A 25,841-nucleotide genomic window follows, 5' to 3' on the forward strand; every position below is an offset into this window, starting at 1 on the left:
CAAGGTCTTCTCCTCTTTTCTGATTTGAGAAGATGTTAGCATAAATATCACAAAACTGGCTGGGCTCTCAGTGGTTCAAGCCTGTAATCCCAGCACTTTGGGAGGCTGAAATGGGTGGATCATGAGGTCAAGAGATTGAGACCATCCTAGCCAACATGGGGAAAGCCCATCTCTACTAAAAATACAAAAATTAGCCGGGCATGGTGGTGAGCACCTGTAGTCCCAGCTACTCAGGAGGCTGAGGCAGGAAAACTGCTTGAACCTGGGAGGCAGAGGTTGCAGTGAGTTGAGAAAGTGCCACCGCACTCCAGCCTGGCGACAGAGCAAGACTCTGTCTCAAAAAAAAAAATCACAAACTTCCAAAATATGACCAGGCTCCAATCACCTTTCTGGTCCATATCCTGTCTCTCTTGAGGCACAAAGACCTCAATTTACAGAATCAGCACCCCCCTTCCTCCCCACAGAGTGGTGTAGACCTCGGGGGCCATGTGGAGAGCTGGAGCCTGAGTAATAAATCCCCTCCCTGCAGGACGACTAGCCAAGTTTTATTACAGATCCTATCACAATGAAAAGGGCCAGTACTCCTGTGATTGAGCTAATCCTGTCACCGTGTAAATCAATAGGAAACTCACAGGAGGCGATTTGATTTAGAATGTTCATTTTGGGAAGCTGGTCTTTCTACAACATTGGAGTCAAGATTTTGCCGGGCACTTCCATGACAAATGGAAAGTTTGGCCCCAGAGGACCAGACTTGTTAATAAAATAAATTCAGATCTCTCCAAATAAAAATTCAGATGCATTTTAGTCTCCCCTCAGTTCAGCAGGCTGAATCCCTTAATCTACCACATTATTATGGAAACGCCCTTATCTCTGCCTGTCAAAATCACTGCGTTTCGGGGGCTCCGTCTTGGGAGGCACGAGCTGCTTTATAATTACTAAGCTGATGTGCAGTGTACACTATCTTGAAGCAGGCCATATACTCAAAGAAGAACAGCACCAGATCCAGGATGAATCTGAGGGGCATCCGGCCAGGAGGGGAAGAAGAAGAGAGATAACACATGTTGCCCAGACATACTGCTGCCAGGTGACAACACAATGCCTCCAACCCGGTCCCCTTGACTCAGGCCAGTGTCCCTCTTCTATAAGCCAGTTGTCCAGGCAGCCAGGGCCATATCGGGCAGAGGCAGGCTGAGGGTTCTGGGTACTGTTTCTGTCCAACAGGTGTGGCAGGTTCTCCTCTACGGCTGCCAGTTTGCATGAGGGCCTCCTGTCTCTCCATTGGCAGCGGCTGAAGAGCATCCATTCCATCTGTAGGAGGGACACACGGTGCCTGTCTTCTGCAGCATGGGCAGGACTGGAGTGACTGCCCAAGCAGCTGACTCCGCTTGGCAGCGTCAGGCAGGGAGGTGAAGCTGTATCTAGTGTAGCAAAGGGAAGGCTGTGTGGGACGCTGATCCCCAGGTTCCAAGAGGGGCTGTTGGCAGGTGCTCTTGAGAACATGGATGTGGTTTGTTGGATTGGGCCTTCCTCCACACCTCCATTCTCCCACCTCCATTAGGGGTGACTCACACCTGCAGAAAGGATGAATCATGTGGGTTACGAAACCAAAGGGCTCCTGAGAGCGAGGCTGGAAAGGACCTTGGAAATCATCTACGCAGAGCATGCCGTCTCCCCATCCCCTCCTGTCCCCGCCTCTCACCTCCAGCTGCCAAGCCACAGACTCCACGCGACAAGAGACGGCTCCTGGAACTAAGCATCAGAGAAGCAGCTTCCTTCCCACCTCAAGGCCTTCTAGAGCTTTCTGTTTCACTTCCTATATAGTAAGCAGCTGCAAGTGGGCCAGCGGGACCAGTGGATCCTGGGAGGGATGAGAGGAGAGATCTAGCAGCGATCCTCACCCTTCATAATTGCTTGCTCATGGTGTGAACATTTCCATAAATCTCCAGGGTGCTCCAGGTAATTATCCATAGGATGCCAAGCTCCTCCAGGCAGCAGGGGTGAGGATGATTCAACTCACTTTCCCACTGCTGGTCCTAGCTCAGTGGTGCTTTTAAGAGTGTACATGATCTAGTGAACGCCTACCACGTGGCAGGCCCTGGGCTCATAAAAACGAACGTTTATGGACAGCTTGTTGTACAGCAAAAGCTGCCCTCATCCTCAAATCAGCCCCACGGGGTAGATACCACAGTTCCCCCATTTTACAGGTGGAGCGCCTGCCCTCCGCCAGGACAGTCATTTGTCCAAGATCACATTGATGCTAAGTGGACGGCCTATGGGTTCACCTGCACAGCCAGCCCACCTCTTAGGGTGGGCTGCGGCCTCCGCGATGGGCTCTGCGCCGTGGCTTCTCGGGTACAAGCTCTTGAGCCCCCGTCAGCCAGGCTTGGTCGTTGGCTATCCGGTGCCTTCCCAGCAGTTTCTTCTCCCTGGGACCCTGCACGCTGGCGAGCCCACTGTCTCTAGGGAGGCGAGCGAGGCCGCTGGGCCTCAGAGGCCCCGCCGGATGAGTGCAGCCTCCGGGTGTCCCGCAGGTCTAGGGAACAGCGGACTCACCTGAGACGCCAGGGCCTCCCCGCTCCCAGCAGAACTCCCGGGGCCGAGGCCGCTGCTGGGGCGATCCTGCGTCCCGAGAGCCCCACAAGTCCGCGGAGAAGTTCCCCAGGTGGGGGCGTTTCGGGTCTCCCGGACGGGTCTCCGCTCCGGAGCCCGGTCTCAGGAGCGCGGGCCCGGGGACGCCGCCGGGCCGCGCGGGCGGGAACGCGCCGCGGCCGCCTCCTCCTCCTCCCTGGCTCCCGCCCGCGGCGGCGGCGGCGGCGGCGGCGGCGCTTCCCCGGCGCGGAGCGGCTTTAAAAGGCGGCACCCCACCCCCCCGGCGCACTCGCCGCTCGGGCGCCGCGCGAGCCTGCCGCCGCTATGCCTCCGCGCTCGCCGCCTGCGCCCGGGCCCCGGCCGCCGCCCCGGCCCGCCGCCGCCGCCGGCGGGCCCGGGCTCTGGCCGTTCGCGGCGCTTCCCTGGCGCTGGTTGCTGCTGCTGGCGCTGCCCGCCGCCTGCTCCGCGTCCCCGCCGCGCCCGGTCTACACCAACCACTGGGCAGTGCAAGTGCTCGGCGGCCCGGCCGAAGCGGACCGCGTGGCCGCGGCGCACGGCTACCTCAACTTGGGCCAGGTGAGTGCGGCCCGCCCCGCGCGCCCAAAACTTTCCCGGCGGCCTCGGGCGCGCGCGAGGGGGGCGCCTCCGCAGTCCTGTCCGCCCTGCCGCGGCTCCGGCGCCGCGCCGCGCGTGGGAAGGCTCCGGGACCGCTGGGGGACGGGGACGGGGACGGCGAGCGGCCGGGACGCCCTGCGGGGGATCGCCGGGGAGGGCGCACGCGGGACGCTCGGCGCCGGGACTCGGGGCCCCGCGTGGGGGCCCACGCAGGTCCGGCGCGCTGCCCGCAACTCCCCGGGCACAGCCGCCCGACCCTGCAGTCGGAAGCGTGGCCTAGGAAGCCGGGGTGGCGCGGGCACCTGCCGGGCACCGGGGGAGTCGGAGCTGTGTCGGGCGGCGCGCGCAGTCCGCCCCGCGGTCCAGAGCGCCCATCCAGCTCTCCGCAGTGGGGGAACTTGCAAGGACCGGGCCCTCTGCCCCTGACGGGCGGCGGGGCTGTGGACCCTGTGCGCGCTCCAAGGCGGCCGGCAGCTGCTTGAGTGACATGAGCGTGACCTGGCGTCTCTGGGACTCGCGCTCCCTGAGTGTCCGCCGCTTCTGGGGGTAGATGGTCTGGAGCCTGCACCCTGGAGCCTGGCCGCGGTCGGAGAGGCTCTGGGACAGCGCAGGACCCAGCAGGGCCGAAGGTCCTGGGTTTAAAACCTCTGCAGGAGCCGAGGGAGGGTGCTTTGTTTGTGGGCTCCTTCCGCGGATCCCATGGCAGAGCGGTGTGACCTTAGGCAGGTCACTTCCCTGACTTGCTCCTTCTTTTGCAGTCAGTGACAGTGTCTACACTGTGCGGTTGTCGGAAAGAGCTACTGTTGCATTGCCACAGAGCCTGGACCGGGGCCTGGCCCTTAACTATCCCCATGGGGCCAGCGAGCAGCCCTCCCTGCCCCGCACCCAACGGGCTTGGCTGTCACCCCTTCTGTCAGTTAGCAAGCAGACCACGCCCTGGGCACAAAGGTACAGCCATTACTCTCAAAGGACCGCTCCGGCGGGTCCCCTTTTCCTCTTGTAACCGGCAACTGGGCTGAGGATTGATCCCAGACTTATGGATCCTGGAGTTTGGGGTCACACCAGGGGACCTCTCAGTGCAGTTAACAAATCTACAGACTACACACTCAGAGGATTAAGTGAAGTGACAGGGAAGCGCGGCCTCATAACTCAAAACCCTAGTGCCAGGCAGTGTTAAATTTAGTTTCATCATCATCCATGGCAGAAGCCAGCAAGGTGTGGTGTGGCCCTGTTAGAAATGACATTTCTTCTGCATCCCAAGCCCTACGTCGATGTGCTGTTAGGTGTGTGGCCTGCTGGAGGGGTAGATGCTAGTATTTGAATGACAGAATCTTCGCAAGGCTGGTTCGAGTTTATCTGAAAGAATGCTAGCACATCTTTTGTAGACCTTATAAATATATATATTACATAGTAAATGTTATATATATATATATATACACACACACCACACACACACACACATATATATGGCACTCAAGTCCCTCCAAACATCCTGTGATTTCAAGTTTGCCTTTGGGTAGCACTGACTGCGTTTGTCTTTAGTTTCTGAGTCTCCCTGGCTAATTGTCCAGATGGAATAAGGTGTTCCTTATGTTTGCTTAGAGCCCCTGGCTCCTGCCACACTTCGCTGCTGTGCCCAGGATTTTGTCTTCAGCTAAAAGTGACTCTTAAACTACACGGTAAATTACAAAGTGCCTGGGTTTGGGGATCCTAAAATTAAATGAGCAGAATGGAGCTGAAGTTGAGCTGTGAGCTCCCCCACACTGCAAGAGAGAGGCAGAGAGGCACAGGAAACTCTCCCTGGAAATTTTTGTCTGTGGGAATAAAAATGCCCAACACTTTGTCATGCTGGCACTTTGAACCAACCTCTGTCAGACTCACTGAGTTCCTGATGTTGCTGATAGGAGAGAAGATTTCTCCCGTGCACACTCTCCACCCAGGATATTCTGGGGAGTCTCTCGGGGTCTCCCCAACTGTGTCCAGTACAGCCAGGGTGAATTCCACACAGCCTGGTCACTCAGGCATGGTCCGGGAAGTGGCAGTGTGGTGACATTCACTAACGCAGGGATTAGCAGGTTGAAGATAGGACCTGTCTCAGAGGCTTGTATGTGATTACTCACGGAGGGCCTATTACTCTTTCTTCCAAAATGAGCTTTTCTTCCCCCACTCTAAGTGCACTGCTAATGTGGAAAAGGCCCGGAGCATTTCAGCCACTACCCACTCAATAGGAACTCTTTAAAAACCTTATTTGTCTTTTTTTAGCCAGGAGAATTTGTGACTCATAAATAAGATATAGATATTATTAGCTTTGACTTCCAGATGAGCGAATAGGGGTGAAGGAAGGGAAGGAAGTTGTTTGTGTTCACATGGCATGCATATGTCACCTCTGACAGTCGCACTCCCTGCTTATTTCCTTCTGCTGTATTCTCTGGTCTGAGATCCCCTTTGTGAAACTCTTTCTCCAGTGCCTTAATAGGCACTTAGTGTTATGTTCTATACCTGCCCGCATCGCAGCCCTGGCTTTCTCCCGGAGCTGCTGTGCTGTGAGTTCTTGCTTGCCTGTTTTACTTTCTTCCATTACAACTAACAACCAGAGTCAGTTTATTTTACATGGTCCGGAGGTAATTGAGACCTGGGATTATTCACCTTTCTTGAGTCATGGCTCCCTTTCAGCATCTGATAAAAGCTGTGGATCCTCTCTGTTGTAAAATAGGCATCACCAGGGACAAGACAAGATAGCCTCTTTTTGTCCCTCTACTCATCATTCCAGGTAACACCACAGGATTTCAAAGGGAATAAAAATGTGGAAGCGTCCAATGTCATTATCAGCAGATGACATAAATACATGGATAATCTGAAAGAACCTAGAGATTAACCACTCGAGCTAATAAGAGAGTTGATGACCGTGCATGGCAGCAGCATCTGAGAAGATAAACGAAATCATTCCTCATTCTTGCGTAAAAACAGCAAGATCCTTTGAAATAGGTTGTTTAAAAAGGTGAGACGTTTATAGAGAAACATAACACATTTAGAAGAAGGATGAAGAAAAGAAAGTCAGAATAAATGGAGAGATGTATTTTGTTCATGTAGAGGGGGGCTGGCTCTTATAGTTGCCCCAATTTAATCTGCAAATTCAATGTAATCCACTTTAAGCCCTGACAAGATTTAATATGGAATATGAAATCACAAAAAGAATTATAAAATTCATATGGAAGAGTAAGGTCCAAGAATAGCTCACACAACTCTGGGAAGGAAGAGGTGGGGAGCTGTGGTTCAACATGGTAGGTTCAACCACAGTTTAACACGGACCCAGTCCATCAATAGAATCGACTCCAACCCAAGCACGTGTGGAACTTGAGCGAGTGGGCTGAAGAGTTACACACGGATGGGGAAGGATGGGTGATTTACTACATGGTGGGAGAACAGGCTCTCCCCACGGAAAAACAATTAGATCCTTACGTTACACAATGGCACATTCCAGATGGGATTAAAGACTGTATGTAAAACTTTTAGAAAGAAACACAGTAGAATACCTTTGTCACATTGAAAAGGAGTTCCTCAACAATGCATGAAAATAAACAGATTTTGAAATGAAGAGATTGATGCATTAAGTTAAAATTGTCTTTAAACAAAGGCATCATCGCATAGTTAAAAAGCAAGTAATAGACTGGGAAAGTATTTACAACACATAACAAGCAGATTAGTACACAGATTATTTTAAAAACTATAAATCACTAAAAAAAATGATACATGCCAGGTAGAAAAATAGGGAAGCTTATGAATAGAGAAGTCGATGAAGAGAAATCCAAGCAGCTAGTAAACATAAGAAATCATGCCCAGCTTTACTGAGCCTCGCTGGGGGTTATTGGAGCACTGCGATCGAGGCACTGATGAGACACCATTTCACACCTACCAGACTGCCCGACGTGGAACTTTTTAGCATCACGTGCCGGCAAGGATACAGAGCAATGGGAATTTTCAGTTGCTGCTGGTGGAAATGGGTATAGTTTAGAAAGGAATTTGGCAATACACGGCGAGGCTGAACTGTGCTGGCAAATCCCACTCTAGACAGATCTTGGAAGAACTCTCACGCATGTGCACAAGGAGACTGGTGTAAGAATGTCCATGCTGGCGTTTTTTAAATGAAGGGAAACTTAAAGTAGAATAGAGAACTAAATCAAAATAGTCACACTATAGAAGATTCTACAGTGGTTAGAAATGAATAAACCAGATCTGTGTCTACACAGATGAATCTCTCAAATACTGTTGAGAGAGAGAAAAAAAGGCAAATTGTAGATGTCCTATGTGATCTTATTCACGCAAACATTAAGAAACAAAGCAATACCGTGTTAATTATGGATGCTTATAGATGTAGTAAAAGAATGGAAGTGTGGGCTGTAAGGGTGTGCATCAAATTCTGGTTAGCAATGGCCTCTAAGAGGGGAGGGAGCAGGGAGTAACTTCAAACTTTATCTGCGGTGCACTGCTTTACAGCACACAGGCGTATGTGTGTGAGTGTGTGTGTGTGTATAAACGTACATGGGTTATATTCCAAATTGCACCTAGATGTTTTGTACTTTCCTTTCTTTGTATCAGGGTGTATTACATATGGTGATGTGTACAAGTGTGTGTATATACACACACGTGGTATGTGAACATACATATGTTGATGTCTATAGCTATACACATAGATGTATGTACAGATACTCGTAAAACGTTAAAGAGAGCAAAAAGACAAGGGAAATGCGCATTGTACACACACCCTGTGGTGCTCCTGGACCCCCCCGAGGCACACCCTTGGATGCCCAGGTTAAGAAGTCTCGAAGTCTCTACTTGAGATGTCCAGACTGAACTGATACACTTGTCAAGGAAATGGTGACGGAGAAACAGAGGGCCTGGCTGCAGGTCACATGGCATTTGGACAGAGCTGGACACGGGGCCCAGGAACCCTTCCCCTCTGCCCTGCTTCCTTCCCCTTCCAGTCACCCTTACTCTAACCTGAGTGCCTTGTCATCTCTGACATTGTGACTCTGAGAAAAGATAAGTTGCTTGTGTGAAGAGGATGGCAGCAAGGTATTCTCCACATGCCAAATCACAACAGCCCAGCATCTGCCACTCTTGGAAGTGATGTTTATCTCAAGGATGGTTCTTGGATGCCATGCTTTCCCTTGGGTTTTTGCTTTGCCTGGGGTATTGAGCTAATTTGTTGCTTCTGAGTCTGAACATAAAAAGGCAGGCTGGCTGCCAGGGCCCTAAAAGATCTAAGAGCCTTAAATGATCTTGAACTTGCCTTAAATAGTTTTCCTTAAAATAGCTACCGAGCAGGACATACCTGGCTCAGGATTTCGGGTGAGCCTGCACAGTGCTTTTGTCAGCAGAGGAAAATTGTCATGCTGCAAACAGCTTGTTCTTGCGGTGAAAAACAAGCCAAAGCTTTAACCAGGTGTTAAAATCATGGGCCAGAACTTGTTCCAGCCAGAGTGTCAGGGGGTTGGTAGGGACAAGGGAAACCCAGAATAGCAGTCACCTGTGACCTAATTCTCTGGGATTGTTTTTCAGTGTAAGGCTGTCTTGGTTTTGTGCTGTGAACCAAGCTGGCCTGGCTGTGCACGGCTGGCCTGGGTGAGAGGATCTGGGTGTGAACTGAGGGACAGAGACAAGATTAAGATTGTGAAGCTCATTGCCTCAACCCTCCCATCTGACATCTTCACCCAGATAGTAATGCATTTGAGTGGGTAGGATTTTAATGGACTGGACTGCCCTCCTGAGTCACTGGGGCTGGTGTGGGGATCGGTGATCGAAGCTGAGCCAGCTGCCATGTATGGAGCTAGAAAAGCTCCAGAAGGCAACATCCAAAGGCAGACTCAGAATCAGGCATGAGCAGGTGGCTCAGCTGACCAGTCCATTGGAAGGGCTTGAGTTTCTCTAGGTAGAAATCAGGGAAGCAAATCAGAAACACAAAGCTGTTGATGGGCTAGGAGAGGCTGGAGATGGTGCCTGGGACGCCTGCCGGCTTTGAGCTTTGGGTGGCAACAGGGACATTCAGGGCTGCCCAGACCCTGTTCTCCAGTGTCTGCCAACTCCATCCCAGCTGGGAACATCCCGAGCTCTTCTGGATGGCTGAACCTCTGCACAGATTTTGCCATCTAAAAAGTAGTTCCAGCCGGGCGTGGTGGCTCAAGCCTGTAATCCCAGCACTTTGGGAGGCCGAGACGGGTGGATCACGAGGTCGAGAGATCGAGACCATCCTGGTCAACATGGTGAAACCCCGTCTCTACTAAAAATACAAAAAATTAGCTGGGCATGGTGGCGCGTGCCTGTAATCCCAGCTACTCAGGAGGCTGAGGCAGGAGAATTGCCTGAACCCAGGAGGCGGAGGTTGCAGTGAGCCGAGATCGTGCCATTGCACTCCAGCCTGGGTAACAAGAGCGAAACTCAGTCTCAAAAAAAAAAAAAAAAAAAAAAAAAAAAAGTAGTTCCTCTGATCTTCCATAGCCCAGGCTGCCAACACCTCTCCCCTTCTTTTACCAGAGCCCTGCCCTTGGAAGGCTTCCAAGTTGTACTTGCCCTGGGTGCCTGGCCTCCTCCTGCTTCTTGGGACTGGGTCTTGGCCTTGCCACTGACCAGAAGCCCTGGCCTTGCTCGCCCCAGCTGATGTCTCATGCGTACTCTTGCTCAGGAGGCACCAGCCCTGCAGGGAGGTGTCACCAGGCCTGTTTAATGGTGATGAGGCCTGAGATCCAGTTACCTTTTGACAAAACAGCGACTGACAGGCCAGGGTCAGACCCCACACCCTCTGACTCACCTTCTGCTGCTGTCACCTTGTCCTCGCTTCCCAGACAAAGGTAAATAGTCAGGCAGAGAGCCTGTCAGCTCTCTGCCGAAATGAACACATGAGTGACAGAGGAACCTCCTTGGACCCCACCAGCCGCTGTGTCTCCCTCTGTCCACCTGGTGCGTGCAGGTGTGTGTGCATGAACGTGCACGGACACTAAGAGCTGCACATCAGCACCGCTCTGTCTTGGATGGTCTGTACTGGCTCCAGCTCATGGCGTTGAAACCACTCATGCCTCTGTCTATTGGAGGGAAAAAGAAAAGCCCTCCAGCCCTTCGAGGAAGCCACACTCAGTCACTCAGACTGTACGTTTATCAGCTGGACTAATCGTCTTTTGCTGAAACCTCCTCCTTGTGTAGGTCCCCTTCTACAAAAAGAGACCCCTGTCTACCTTAGTGCCAGAGCTGGAGGCCTGGAGGTCACCATTGCCTCCTCCTGCTCCTGTGCTCCCCCAAGCCTGTGTCATCACCTCCTGAGTGGCTCTCAGGGCCCCTGCTTCACCCCTGCCACTGCCTTGTGCAGGCTGTGCCTTCTTTCACCTCCATCACCTCCACCCGCCTGCTCTGCCACAGGGCCTCCTGCCCCATCCCACCGCCTTGAGCTTCCTTCCAGGCTTGCTCCTGCTGTTGTTCCTGCCAGGAAGGGCTTTACCCTGTCACCTGGTTAGCCCTCAGCCTTCCCATTCCACTCCACTGTTGGTTCTATCAGCTGACTCATCCCCATTTCCCCAGCCCACCGGACATGCCCTTCCTCTGGGCTCCCAAGCCCCTGCCACCCTGACGTTGCCTGCTGGCTTGCCTATTTCTGACACTGGGCTCTGGGCTTCCCGGGTGAGTCAGCCCAAAGTTAGTCCTTAGCTGCTCTGTAAGGTTAGTTCCAATGCCACCACTTCTCTGATGGCCGGCGGATGTGCATTCATGTATTCAGCGAGTATTGCTGTGTGCTTTCACTGGTGTGGGCACTTACAGGTAAGAACATGTGGGCCCTGCCTTGCAAGAGTCTCTTAGTGGTTATAAGCCTCTGTGAGGGACCGAGGCCGGGCTCCTGCGCCTTATTTAACTGTCATTTATTAAACCACCCTCGTCACCGCTTTCTCATCTTACTTGTTTGCTTTTTGGAGTCCCACATGTATGCCTGTGTGTGAGGACACCCTTCTCGTGACACTGTAATTTGCCTCTGGGCCAGGTCGGCTCCACACTGATCCAAGAGCCCCGTGCACCCTGCAGGCCCCACTAGCACCCTGGAGCTCACTGTGGATGCTTCAGACCCTGCAGGTTCTGTCCTCCCATCAGGCTGTGGCTCTTCCCAATGTCCTTGTGCCTCTGCTCTTTGAGCATCTTGAGGACCCAGCAGCAGACGCAAGGCCCCCTGTCTAGTCCTGCCAGGAAGGGGGATGAATAGCCATCAGCTGTCAGGAGCCTCATGCTCCCTGGGATGGGATCAGTAGCCTTGGGTTCCCATGGCAACCAGCCCATCAATGCCCTCAGTGTCAAGACAGTGGCACCATGGAAAGGAAGAAAGTCTCATTGTCTGGCCTTGACCGCCGGGGCACAAACAAGCCGTACTCCACAGGGCCCCGCAGCCCCGCTGGACATGTAGCTCTGCCCAGTCACACACGGACCCACTTACTGAACTAGGCCGGGAAGAGGCCACCGCTGTTGGTTCTCTCACCCTTCTCGGGGCCTCTTGAATTTCAGCCACCGGCAACATCCATCACTCACAGAGTCCTTGCTGGGCAAATCCGTTTTCTCGGTGAGATGGGAAGAAACAGCCCACGTGGAGCTGACTCCCGAAGCTCCGAGTGATCAGCCGGGCCGCCCTGGGGGTGAATACATCAGTGGGTAATCGCATCTCCCTCGTTGTTGGAAGGAGCCTCGACTTCCAGCCTTTCCCCCTTTGGTTTCAAACCCCCTGGTGACAACTCTTAGACCTATCTCCTGTGATCATTTAAGCAGATCATCTTGAGATGACCCCTGCTGGGCTCCCCTGGGCTGTCCCCCTTCCTGGACTGTGTGCCTGGGAGGAGTCCAGCAGTGGCCATCTACAAGAGCCTCCTTCTTGCCTTCAAAAGGCCCAAGTTCACCTCCATGGTCATTGCCGCACTCTTTCCTGGGTGGATGGTCTGGGAAGGTGGTGGAGGGGAGAGGAGAGGCTGCCTCTTGTTAGATGAGGGCCCTCCCACCAGAGGTCAGGCCTGCTGTGTCCTGTCTGGTAGAAGGCTGCATTGGGTGCTCCTGTGCCCCAAACCGGTTCTGCTCACCTTTCTTGTATCCTGTCCTCCAGATGGGAAACCAGATGGATTCCCCCACCTAGCGTCTGCATGCACTGACCACAGCCCCGTCCAACCTGCCCGTGGGTCTTTCTCCCCTGCCGCCCAGCCCCTGACCACAGTCCAGGCCAGGCTGTTCATTCACTCTCCCTGGTAGTGAGTGTCCTGGTGACTGCCTCACTGCCTTCCCTGCCTCCCTTCCAGGCCACTTCCCACACTGCTGTCTGTAGGATTCTTCAGAGCCACAGACCTCACGCTGTCCTTTCTCTGCTGTAAAAGCAGCAGAGGTTCCCGTGCAGGAAGGCATGGTCCATTCAGCCCTTGGTGAGCGAGCCCGCCCTCCCTGCTGCACTGTCCTCACCCAGAAGCCTTCACTTCTACCACATGTTTCTTCAGCAGTTCTGGGCCCTAGATGTTGGGGAAACTTTCCATATGCTTTTTCTTTCTTTTGCACCTGTCTGTTGCTGTTGTTTTAACCTGGGGGCCCATTCCTTGTTTGGTCTACCTGGGACCCTGCCTTTCTTCAGCATTAGCCAAAGTGCTGCTTTCTGACCTGCCTGCTGCCTAGCAGAGCGGAGCCCCGTCCTCTCCAAGCTCCAAGGAGGGGCTCGGCCACAGCATGTGGGGTGTCTGCCTCCCTACCGGACCCCGTGGACCACAACATCTCGTAGTCTGCATCTTTACCTAACTCATTTTGCTTGCTGAGGCCCCAGCGCAGTTCCTGGCCCTGAGAGGATTTCGTATGAGAAACTGTTAGAGTGTTTTCTACCAGGACCTGTGATGTCCTGATTCCATTCACCAAAGGCAAATGATCCTTACAGTGTAAGGAGAAAGTGCTGACCTTGTTATCTGCACTTCTGCTGAGCTCTAGCAGCTTTGTGGGCAGCAGATATTTGTGATGTTACTGAATAGTCAAGTATCGCTTGTGCTTTCCGCGCTTCGACATTTCTTGGTATCTTGAGTTTGGCCTCTGTGTTTCCTGGATTGAGTCTTGCTGAGGGATTGCAGCATCACCTGCAGGGATTCTCCTTTCAGGGCCGAGGCCAGTGGTCAGTCATCTGTGCCATGTGGCTGCTCCTGGGCAGAACTGGAAAATCTGGCCAAACCCAGCATCCTAGCCTAGTGTTCTCTGAAGCTCAGGGTGAGCATCTTGCCCCTGCGTGGGCAAAAGAACATGAAGAAAGGAAGCCAAGAAAAGGAAGAGGACTGGGGAAGCCACAGAAGAGGGCAGGTGGGAAAGCGGGAAGGAGGACTGAGGAAAGGAGGCATGGGTTTGTCCTGGGGCCTGGGTGGAGTCTCTCCTGTGAAAGATTGACTTTCTGTAAAGAAGCAGTCTGGCTTGTGCCTGTGCTCAGCCTCTCTGTACCCGCAGATGACTGTTTGCTTAGAATGATGGCTGGGTCCTCGGATGCCAGTACCCCTACCATGACTGCCGCCAGCCGCTCCTATGTCCGTCTTGCTGTCTGCCAAGCACTGCTGATAATCACCCCCAGAACCCTACTATTGATCCCATTACACATATGAGCAAACTGAAGCCCAGAGAGGTTGAGTACCCTGCTATAGTAATGACGATCAGAGTAAGACGTGCAACCTGGGCAACTTGGATTCTAGACCTTCCTCATAGACAGAGTCTGTGTCTGTTAGGAAAAGCTGTAAAGAGCTGGTGGCATGTGAGCTGCCACGGAGCGTGGCTTGGGGTTTTCTAAGGGGTTAGGGCGGAGGAGTGCAGTCCAGGCAAATGGAGGGTTGAGGCAGAAGGGACCTGTGAAGAAGTCGCAGCCGTACCATGGGGCCCTCCCTACTCAGGGCTCTCGCCTGGAGCTCACTTCAAAGGCTTATCTATGCAGGAATGAAGGCAGCCTTCTTGCCATTGGAGTCTAGGAGTCTGAAGGTCAGGGAACCTTTTTTCGATACCCTCCTTTCAGCCTGCCAGGAGCCCTGCGTTTTCCACCTGCTGAGAGGCGAGTGGAACACAGCAGAACCGAATCCCGAGAGGAGAGGAGAGGCTGGATGGGGACCCACAAGGGATACATGGATACAGAATATTTCTGAAACACAGAAAAGAACAAGAAAACTACAAAAATCACCCATCGTCCCACCCCCCTCAAAATAATCACAGTTAACACTTTGAATCGTGTCTTTTTGTTTCTGACTCTGTGTGAGTGTACACACACACACTCATACAGGTTGAATATCCCTTATTTGAGATGCTTGGGAAAAGACGTGTTTTGGATTTTGGAATATTTGTATTATATTCACTTGTCGAACATCTCTAACCTGAAAATTGGAAATAGAAAATGGTCCAGTGAGCATTTCCTCTGAGTGTCCTGTTGGATTTTGGAGCATTTTAGATTTTCACTTTAGGGATATTGAACCTGTGTAGGTATGCGCGCGCACACACACACACTCACACACACACACTCACGGATGTCTTATACAAATAGGATTGTCTACTTTTACAACTTGTACCTCCCAAGGCAATAAGTCTTCCATGGCGTAACTTTTAATGGCTGCTCAGTGTACCTTTGCAGTTGGCCCATCATTTATGGAATTCTTCCCTGACATTTAGCTCAGTGAGTTCTTTCTCTCTGCTTGGGGAGCTGGATAGTACTGCAGCTGCTCTGGAAGGCCAGGAAGCTGCAGGGAGGTAGAAGGGGCTCTGCCATTGCCCTGCTCCCTGCCCTCCCGACATGCCCCGGGTCCCTGGTTACAGCGTCTCATCCCACCACCCTGCATCTCCTGTCCAGCATCACCAGCCTTGCAGAGGGTCCACACTTGATAACATTTGTTCAGTTCAACTCATTAGGATATTTTTTTGTGTGGCGGAGTCTGCTTTGTCACTAGGCTGGAGTGCAGTGGCGCAATCTCGGCTCACTGCAACCTCCGCCTCCTGGGTTCAAGTGATTCTTCCACTTCCCGAGTAGCTGAGACCACAGGCATGTGCCACCATGCCTGGCTAATTTTTCTATTTTTAGTAGAGACGGGGTTTCACCATGTTAACTGGGATGGTCCTGATCTCTTGACCTCATGATCCACCCGCCTCAGCCTCCCAAAGTGCTGGGATTACAGGCGTGAGCCACCGCGCCCAGCTACTCATTAGGATTTTATTGAGCATTTTTATTTAAAAAGTTATACATTAACATATAAATTTATAAATTTAGAGTATTATGTAAATGCTCCCTGTTATAAAGAATTCAAACAGTGCAGGTGTGCAAAATCCAAAATCTCCTTCCTCCCTCATCGCATCCCTAATTCAGTCCCTCCCTGAGATGTCCCCGTTGTTCATACATTAGTATATGTGTCCTGTTTCTGTGCCTTAACAGACATATTTGTGCACATTTACACACAAAAATAAGTTTTGGAGGGTTTTTTTTTTTTCCATAAGTGGGATTGTATTAAACATGTTTTTTGGGCCTAGGTTTTCTTAGCTAACAGATTCTTGGGAATCTTTCCATGCTGGTGCATAGAGATCTACTTCGTTCTTTTAAATAGTTTTATGGCATTTTAGAGCTGCAACGTGTTTTGTTATACCACACCTGTGAATGTTCCTTTGACTTGGCTCCAGGTTTTTTCTGTTCTAAACAACGTTGCGATGGTTATCCTTAGTCTCGACTCTGTGCATTGTGAGAGTTTCTGCAGGATCCGTAACAACAAAACAAACGCTGGTCATAATAATAAATGGCCATTGCAGACACCTATCTCAGCATAAATAAGTACATAAAGTTCAGTGCCTCTTTATGTATTCATTAGCCATTTCAATCCTTCTCTGAATTGCTTATTTATATTCTTTGCCCATTTTTTCAGTTGGGCTGTGTGTGTTTTAGTGATTGCTTTCTCTGTGTTGTAGATATGAATCCCTCCTTCTGAAGAATGTTGCAGGGATTTCTCCTGTCTGTCACTTTCCACCGAACACTGTTCACAGGGTTTGTTTGCCTGCATGTTGTTTTTTGAAGTAAAATCTGCAGCCCATTTGTTTGCAACATTTTGGGCTCATCACTTTGTGTAAGTCAGAGATGAGTGAGACAAAGTCCCTACCTCATTAGACAGCACGTAACTTGCAAGAATAGTGAATGGAACATAGGGACGGAGTCCAAATACTTTAGAATAGCGGAGGAAAACAGGGCAGACTTCCACCTGGGGATTCAGGGAAGCCTTTGTGACCAGTGGCATTAGGGCCAGACCTTGGGGGGTCCATAGGATTTTCGCAGACAGAGAAATGGGACGTGGAGGTGTGTTTGGGCAGATGGGTCATGAGTACTTTTATCTGCGTCCCATCTGAAACAACTCATCTTCAATGACCCGGTGGAAAAGAGTCTTATGAAGGGGCTACTTACAGAGGTATGCATGGGGACAAGGGAACCAACAAAGGGTGCTGAGGCACCTGGGGACTGGGCAGGCAGTGGTGGGGAGCTGCTGCTGGGACGGAGCTAGAACAGCGTTAGCAGAGCCTGTGGGAGCTGGAGCTGGGGAGGATGCAGCTTCCTTCTGGTACCTCCATTGGCCCTCGCAGTGTTGCCTGGACGGCTTAGTCTTCTGCAGCACAGAACAGGGCAGAGAAGGGTGGAGAGTAGGTCAGGGGTGTTGGGAGAGGTGGCGCGAGAATAATCAGCTCAGTAAGGATAAAGGCAGAGATAGAAAGTTCTGGATGTGTGAAGGCCTCAGCAACTCCCGATGCCATTAGAGGGTAGAGGGGTTCATTTGCTGCTGCTTTTTCTCAGCAAACATTTATTGGATGCTGGCTCAAAGCCTGGCCCCGGGCGAGGTGCTAAGTTATAAAGATGGGTCAGGCAGGCTACGCACCCCACTGATCACCACCGCGGCGCCAGTTTTAGCTTTCCACGTGTCCTCTCCGAGGGTCACAGCAGAGCCTGTGGTTTCATGTCTGTTAGACCCCACGTACCTGGATCTGTGCCTCCTTGTCCTAGTCGGAGTTTATTTAGGTGTGTCTGTCTGAGGACAGATTTTAACATGGAAAAAATAAGTCCATTTTTGGCCACCATTGAATTCAGTCTAACATACATCTTGATCTTCTGTTTTTTTTCCAACTTAAACAAACAAACAAATTCCAATTTGTGTTCCTCTTGATAAAGCCTAATTTCTATAGAAAGAAAAGCAACCTTATTGCTGTCCTAGCAAAGTAACCATTTATGACTGAGCTTATTAACAGTTTTCTTTTGCACGCGTCTCTCAGTTTCTCCTTTGCAGGAATATGACACCGTTAGCCACAAACAAGAAGTTAGATTTGTTTCAGAGGCTTAAACAACTTTATGTATCATGACTTTGATAATTCAAGACTCTCAAAACCTTATTTATTTATTTATTTATTTATTTATTTATTTATTTATTTATTTATTTGAGACGGAGTCTTGCTCTGTCGCCCAGGTTGGAATTACAGTAGAGCAGTCCCAGCTCACTGCAACCTCTGTCTCCCAGGTTCAAGGAATTCTGCCTCAGCCTCCCTAGTAGCTGGGATTATAGGCTCATGCCACCACACTGGGCTAATTTTTATATTTTTAGTAGATATGGGGTTTTGCCATGTCGGCCAGGCTGGTCTTGAACTCCTGCCTCAGGTGATCCACCCACCTCTGCCTACAGCCATTCATTTTAGCACAAGATGCAGAAGCCTGTTTGCAGGAATAGATGCTTTCTCTTCTCTGTGGTGCGTTGTGAACTCATTAGTACTTTCTAGGTTTTTTGTTCGCTTGCTTGCTTTTTCGAGGAACTTGGTATTCTACCTTGTTCTGATACCTGGTCACATCAGAAACGTTAGAAAACCAAATCGATTCTTTGTTACACTAAACAATCTTAAATACAAATGAAGGCTAGGCTTGGTGACTTATGCTTATCATGTCAACACTTTGGGAGGCTAAAGTGGGAGGATCCCTTGAGCGCAGAGGTTCGAGGCTGTAGTGAGCTATGATCATGCCACTGTATTCTAGCCTGGATGACAGAGTGAGACATCATCTCCACGAAAAATAAACAAATTAGCCAGGCATGGTAGCATGTGCTTATAGTCCCGGCTACTCAGGAGGCTGAGGCAAGAGGATTGCTTGAGCCTGGGAGGTTGAAGCTGCAGTGAGCTATGATCATGCCACTGCACTCCAGCCTGGGTGACAGGGCAAGACTCTGTAAAAAAACAAAACGGACCAGGCACGGTGGCTCATGCCTGTAATCCCAGCACTTTGGGAGCCTGAAGTGGGCAGATTGCCTGGGCAACACAGTGAAACCCCGTCTCTACTAAAAAACAAAAAAATTAGCCAGGCATGGTGGTATGCACCCACTTACTTAGAAAGCTGAGGCAAGAGAATTGCTTGAACCTAGGAGGCGGGTTCAAGCAGAGGCCGAGATCGCGCCACTGCACTCCAGCCTGGGCAACAGAGTGAGACTGTCTCAAAACAAAACGAAACAAATCCAAATGAAACCTCAGAGGTAGATGTGGACACAGTAACTCTGGAAGACTGTCAATATGAGGCTCACGTTGAGGGACCAGAACTAACAGACCCCCACGATGACACGCCAGGTCGTAACGGCCTTCCTTTTCCAACCAGGGAAGGAGATCTCTAAAACCTAACCAGTAGGATCTTTCCACTTTCCATTTTGATTCTCACTCATGAAGAGCCCTGGATGTGTTTTCCGTTTTCTTCCATCAAAAGTTCAATGGCTACAGAGAACTATAGAAAATCCTGTCTTAGGCCAGGCATAGTAGCTCACGCCTGTAATCCAGGCACTTTGGATGCCAAGGTGGGCGGATCACCTGAGGTCAGGAGTTCAAGACCTGACTGACCAACATGGTGAAACCCCGTCTTTAAAAAAAGAAAAAATTAATAGTAATAAAAAAAAGAAAATCCCGTCTCAACCCAGTTTATTTCCTTATTCCAAGATGGTTCTACTTTCTAGCAATTGGTTCCTTTCCTGGGGGCAGTTGCTCTGTACTTGGTCTGTGCCAATGGCTTGCCAGCCTGAGTTTCTCATCATGCCAGGCAGCCACTCAGCCTCCTCCCAGGGTCTCTTCTGAACACTGACCTCCTCAGTGGAGTCTCAGTGACCAGGTGCCGCCACTGAGAGATCCTCCTGTCTCCCCGAGGTTGAGGGAAGCTGTTTGTGTGCTTGCCACTGTCATTCTTCCCACAGTGTCAGGTTTGTTTCAATCATGCTGTTAGACTGCATAAATTAGACTGCAAGTCTCAAGCTCAGCCATGTTTCTGCATGCACCGTGGATGTGAAACCGATGCCCGGTGGATTGTCCCATCCACAGAAACACTGGACGCAGCAGAAGGGAGCTGCCCAACCTGTTTTCAGTGCCAGGCCTTTGTCCTGAGGCCTCTTCAGGGAGCTGTGTTAACGTGGAGCCCAGTTTGGTTTCTACATCAGCCCCTTCATAGCAGAAGATGACTTGCTGACTGGTGCGGCCAGGCCACCTGGCCGTGGGGCTTTGAAGAGAGAATCAAGCCGACAGATGCTGCCAGTCAGAGCATGTCTCCGGTCTGCCTGTGCCCTTGCTGGGTTCTCAGCGATCTGGGGTGATGCCTCTGTTTGATTTTCTTTCCCCCAGAAGATTATGGAGTTTTCTGGGTCATTTAGCTTTTTTTTTGATCACAATTTTATGTTTCGTAGGTCCATCCATAGGAGAATGGACAAACAAATGTGATACATTGATTCAATGAGCATTCTTTTATTCAGCAATAAAAAGGAATAGACAACCAGCATGCGTAACAACATGCATGAATCTCATAGACGGGCCAAGTGAAAGAAGCCTTACCTGAGGGCGGCCTGATTCCATTCAGAGGAGGTTCTAGAACTGGCAAAGCCAAATGTGGGGGAATGAAAACTGGGGATTGACCAGGAAGGCATGTGGGAGACTTTCCGGAGTGATGCCTATCTTCTGAATCTCAGTAGGGTTTCGAGTTGTCCAAGTGTATACATTTATCTAAACTCAACAAATGTGTAATTTACATTTGCTCGTTTCATCATATGTAGATTTTATCTCAAAAGAAATCAATCTATAAGCAAATAATGACGTGTATGTTGAAGTCTTTAGGGAGATGTACGTTGTGTACTGATTCTGCAGTTTACTTTGGAATGCACCAAAAATAAGATGAGTTGACTAATGGATAGAGGGATGAATAGACAGAGAGACGTGCGATCGAGTGGTTTTAGTGAATATGTTAATGGTAGAATCAAGGTGATGGGCATATGGATGTCTGCCGTGCAGTTCATTCAGTATTGCTGTGTGTTTGAAAAATTTGGTAACAAGGTGTTGGGAGAAAGGTATTTTTGTGGCCATGGTAGAGGAAAGGTGGATTTGGGAGAAATCCTATGTTGTCTTTGGAGACATAAATTGATGAAGATTAGAAGCCTTTCTAGGGATTTAGTGATGTCATGAAAGAAATCTCCTAGAGTCAAGGTCTGGGGGCATTTGCTTTTGTAGAGGATATTCCGGGGCTACACTGGCATCTGAAAGGATTACTGTGGCTCTCTGAGCCTCCAAGTTGCTAGGTTTTCCCCAGGCAGAGAGTTTCAGCCCCAGTGAGAAGCTTCCCAGTAAATGTAAATGAGCGGAGTCCGCGATTTAAGGACCTTCCTGCGGAGGAGAGATAAGCCTGCTGCAGACACCCCTGGCACGGCAAGGTAGGCTGGGTTGCTTGCCTGCTAATTATCTTCTCAGTCTTGCTCCACAGTGTTTTTCTAGTTTCAGAATTTGAATTATTGACTTTGTGTAGAATTTTTAGCCTCTGGAGCTGTTGAATTGAAGGGCGGGACCAGCAGCCGTTCCCTACAGAGTCCTCATGGACAGGCTAGACGGAATCCTGACCCCGTGTGACCCCAGGGGTGTACCAGGGCAAATGCCGAAGAGACAAAGCAGTCAGGCTCCTAGCAGGAGAACCTCTGCCCTGGAGGAGCTGCTGGTAAATTTAGGGCATGTTGGAGAAGTGGGGGAAGGGAGAGAAGAGAAGAATGAAAGAAAGCATTATTCCAAGGAGCTGCTTTTATTTATAGATTCTCCTAATTCTGTTAAAATGAGTGCCGCAGGGATGTAAAACTTGGAACACCTAACACATAATAGAAATGAAAGGACATTAAACTAAAATAGGGAAAAAATGGCAAAATGAGCAGAGAATCTCAGTAGCAAGAGGAAGATGTGTGACATTTTTCTGAAATAAAATAATCTTACAGCACACGGTATGGGAGAAGTGAATTAAATGAAGTAAGGACTTGGTTAGCAGAAAACTTGGAAGGAAACGTGAACTATTTCATAATGAAAAGGAGAGAGTGTTCAGCTGACTCAAGGGGAAAACAAAGACAGAGATTACACTAATTACATTATAGAGACATAAATAACATGTCATTGTCGTAAAAGGAAATAACACGAATTAAATACCGAATGTGCTCTAAGAGATATTGGCAAAATAAAATGTATTCAATATGGTAAAATACGTGGAATAGGCATAATTTGCCCGCTTTATCCTGCAGCCAGTGTAGTACCTCACCTCCTGCGTATTAAACAAGGGGCTTCTGATCCCTGAGAGAGCATATTAATGGGACAAGATACAAAATCAGTAGGCACTTACACTACAGTAGGCTGGAACCAAACAAGTGCTTTTAGATGAATGCATTGATAAATGAATGAGGATTCCATAAAGTGAGTTTAAAAACACTCATTCAGCTGGGCGCAGTGGCTCATGCCTGTGATCCTTCCCAGCACTTTGGGAGGACAAGGCAGACAGATCATGAGGTCAGGAGTTCGAGACCAGCATGGCCAACATGGTGAAACCCTGTCACTACGAAAAGTACAAAAAAATTATCCGGGCTTGGTGGTGCGCACCTGTAGTCTCAGTTACTCGGGAGGCTGAGGCAGGAGAATCGCTTGAACCCGGGAGACGGAGGTTGCAGTGAGCCGCGGTTGCGTCACTGCACTCCAGCCTGGGCAACAGAGCAAGACTCCATCTCAAAAGCAAAACAAAACAACACTCAAAGGGGAAAGGAATGGAACTACCTTCTAAGATTTAAAATCCGATGAAATTAAGCTATGAAAATGGTTCAGCTCTTTCTTCGAAAAAATGGAATTTAGGAGCACCTCCAACAATTGAACGTTTGGAATAATGCCAGTCTCGAAATAAGCACTCCGCGTGCCATTGCTAATAATATTAACATTATCACAGTAATTATTATGAATACCGAGTGACAGAGAAATAACATACCCTTCCAGCATCGGGCCGTGGAGTCAGATGAGGAAAGCACTATTTTCAAAGTAGGAATTTAAAACTAGTAAAAGGTGTCACGGAGGAGAGTTCAGATTCACTGTTGCTTTTACCTTTTGTGTTAGCCGATTTGGAAAGCTGAGGATGGAAAAGGCAGAGGTTAAGCCAAACTAGGAAAAGCACTGATGAGCCATGACTTCAGCAGCTGGGACATTTCCAGCCTGCAGAGCATCCTGGCCAGCTCCCAGCGAGGCGCCCGGCTCTAGCCGCTCCATTCAGCAGCACGTGGCCGCCCCTGCTCAGTCCCTCACCTGCCTGGCATGCTCTTCAGGGCTCGTGCCCACCACCACTGATGCAACAGAGGATCCTCTTGCTTGAAATTAATTAACTAAGGATTCTCTTTTAAAGATAAAAGAAAATAAAACTTAAGATGACAGATGGAGGGTCTCTCTTCGCAGTTCATCATGTCGGCATCTCGGAGCCAGCAGAGAAGCTTATGAAAAAATGGTTTCTCGCCCACACACCGTCACACAGGGCATGTAGCAACTCTCCACACGTGTGCATTTGCCTGTTAACTACAAATGTTCACTTTCTTCATTCCCAAGAGACATGTGCCTGGAGAGGCAGGATTGTTATCCTTTCCCCCAGCTTTTCTTGCCCTGGGCATCACTCGGGATGTCTTAATTAAATGAGCACGAGTCGTAAGCCTACTCTAGAGTAGAGTAGCCTTAGGAGGGCAAAAGCGGAAGTGTTTTTCTCTCCCTGTAATAGCCAAATTTCCCCAGAATGCCTAAAAAGCGCATGTGTTTCTCATTTTATAGCGATATTTTGATCTAGTAGTTCTTGCAAAAAGAGCTAGTGACAAAATGAGAACTTTGAGATCGGAAGAGCTCGTATGAATCCCAGCTCTTTTGAATACACATTGATCCATAGTTGGGGAGCCGCTGACATTCTTGGATGTCAAATCATTCATCTGTAAAATATGATTGCAACAATCATTGCCAAAATAGAATTCCATATCCAGCTCTTGGGAGGATTGCAGCCTAAACTTAAACCTCTGTGAGACGAGCTGTCATCATCAGTGCAGATGTGAGATCTGTGTCCTTGCCTGACAGGCACACTCCGTGCTGATCCTAGAGAGACCTGTGCCTTCCCGTGTGGACACCTACCAGCAGTCCGTACTGTGAGCCCTGGCCCAGCACTGAGGAGGTGGGTGGCCACTCCCGGTTATTAGTACCAACTACTGTCTCTTCCCTCGCCATTTTGCCTGGATTGTTACCTTATTGGACTCTGGAGGAGACATAGAATTCTGGGCATTGTGGAGTCCTGGAGTCACGGCCCACCTTGTGACGTGAGAGCCGAAATTTAGAAGGATCAGATTGCTGCAGTTTAATTTACCCAGTAGTCTAAAAGTTCCCGCTGGGAGTGGAGAGTTTACATCCTGCTAATATGCTAGGTGTCGCCCAATTCCAGAGCATCTCAAATTGTGGCTAGAAATGTATTCAGATGCACAAAGCAGGTGTATTCAGATGCACAAAGCGGGACTCACTGATTTCACACAGCGAATATGGAGATGGGCCATCCAAGGCTGGCATTGTGCCCAGTGGTGTCTCCTCTCTGCCTCTCCCAGCAGGAAGGGCTCTGTTCTCATGGTCTTCCCCTCATGGTGCCATGGTGGCTAACACATGTCTCATGTCTAGATGCCACCCAGGAGACAGGGCTAGAGGCAAAAGACAGAAGGATGAGGGACTTTTGCTTTTCTTTCAGGAAGTGTCACCCTCCCCAAGGACTTGTGCCTGCATCTCATGGGACAGAATTATGACACATAGCCATGCTGCCTTCAGGGCAGTCTGGGAAATCAAGGTTTTAGACTCTACACCCTCCATAGAAGAGGCAGGCAGAGGAGAAAGGGTTGGAAGTAGAGGCAGGATTGGCCACCACTGGTGTCTTCTGCACGTCACAGTGGCTATGGTGTTTGCCCACTTTCTTATGAATGATCAGAAAGAGAGAGGAGGAAAGCCTTGAGTTATTCCAAGGGAGGATCTACCTCTTACATTCAGATGAAGCAGGCTGTGATCCAGGTACAGTGGGGAACACAGAGGGCACCAAGGCCAGCTAGGACCTCAGGGTCCTAGTAAGGGAGATGGCTGCGTCAGTAACCGCAGTGCGAGTAGAATGTGGTCAGTGTTGAGGAGGGGTGTGCATGATACTGGAGGACCCAGCAATGGGGGTTCATCACTTCCAACAAGGGAAAATAATGACGGTGATGATGATGATGATGATGGTGACAATGGCAAAGATGACAAACTGTTATCTGGCAAGACACTGCTCTGAGGGCTGGATCTCTTTACTACTTACTGCTACCCCACCAACTAGGTACTTCCCCTGCCTCCACATAACAGACAAGGAAACTGAGGCAGGGAGAATTCAAATGACCTATCCCAGTTGGAAATGGCAGAGCCAGAGCTGACACCACACTTTTTCCTCCTTTGTTATTTTTAAAACATGTTTGACATTTAAAATCTATTGACACATATAAAATGTTTCCTATATTTATTAGTCATTCAAAGTATAACAGTAGAACCTGTAAAGCCACCACCCCATCAATGACTAGACTATTACCAGTATTCCCACACATTCCTTCCACCTTGCCACCTGCCAGTCACCTCCAGCTCCCACAGGAAGCCACCATCCACATGTCTTGTGTGTCTCGGGGGTGGATGTGCTTAGACACCGTGTTGCTTCGTTTTGGTTTTGAGCACTGTGGAAATGATGTACTGTGGGTGGTCTTCTGAGACTTGCTCTTTTCCCCCCAGTTTATCATCATGTTGCTAAGGTTTGGCCACAGTGTAGCTACAGCCCCAGCTTAGCTGTGGTTCTTTTACTTTCACTGCTGTACAGTGGTTTGGCCCGCAAATCTCTGTGTCTGTCCATTCTCCTGGCATGTTTGTGATTACTAAGAATTGTTGCTAAGAACAGCCTTGTACAAGACCGCTAATACACAGATGCCAGAGTTTCTTTGGGATTTGTGCCTAGAATTGGGGTTACTGGGTGTACATACATTGCATATGAATCATTTGTTAGTTTTAGGGGTGGGAAATAGTGTTTCCCAGTTTATAATTTTTTTTTAAAATTTTACCTGTATGGGTATCTTCTGATTAAACTGGAGAGTTAACTTTAACATAATAATATATAACAATTTATTCTCTCTCTTTTTTTTTTTTCAATTGAAATGGAGTTTCGCTCTTGTTATCCAGGCTGGAGTGCAATGGCACGATCTCGGCTCACCGCAACCTCCGCCTCCTGGGTTCAGGCAATTCTCCTGCCTCAGCCT

At 49.7% G+C, this 25,841-nt stretch overlaps 1 protein-coding gene and 1 long non-coding RNA gene across 3 annotated transcripts in view; one reads left to right on the forward strand and one right to left on the reverse strand.

The window, feature by feature from the left end:
• Positions 1–785: 785 nt before the first annotated feature.
• On the reverse strand, positions 786–2,420 carry LOC103793590 (uncharacterized). The gene is made up of 3 exons (XR_620662.5): positions 2,283–2,420; positions 1,700–1,858; positions 786–1,571 (listed from the first exon to the last, which is right to left on the reverse strand). It is a non-coding gene; the product is annotated as an uncharacterized LOC103793590 (long non-coding RNA).
• A 454-nt stretch (positions 2,421–2,874) lies between these two features.
• The window catches only part of PCSK6 (proprotein convertase subtilisin/kexin type 6), a 193,647-nt gene continuing 170,680 nt past the window's right edge, over positions 2,875–25,841 (forward strand). For both annotated transcript variants that reach the window (XM_035303681.3, XM_035303682.3), the window contains exon 1: positions 2,875–3,165. In XM_035303681.3, the coding sequence (XP_035159572.2) occupies positions 2,914–3,165 (252 nt within the window). In that variant the 5' untranslated portion in view covers positions 2,875–2,913. The remainder of the gene's footprint in view (positions 3,166–25,841) is intronic.

Source organism: Callithrix jacchus, chromosome 6 (assembly GCF_049354715.1).
Source record: "Callithrix jacchus isolate 240 chromosome 6, calJac240_pri, whole genome shotgun sequence".
Taxonomy (NCBI): Eukaryota; Metazoa; Chordata; class Mammalia; order Primates; family Cebidae; genus Callithrix; species Callithrix jacchus.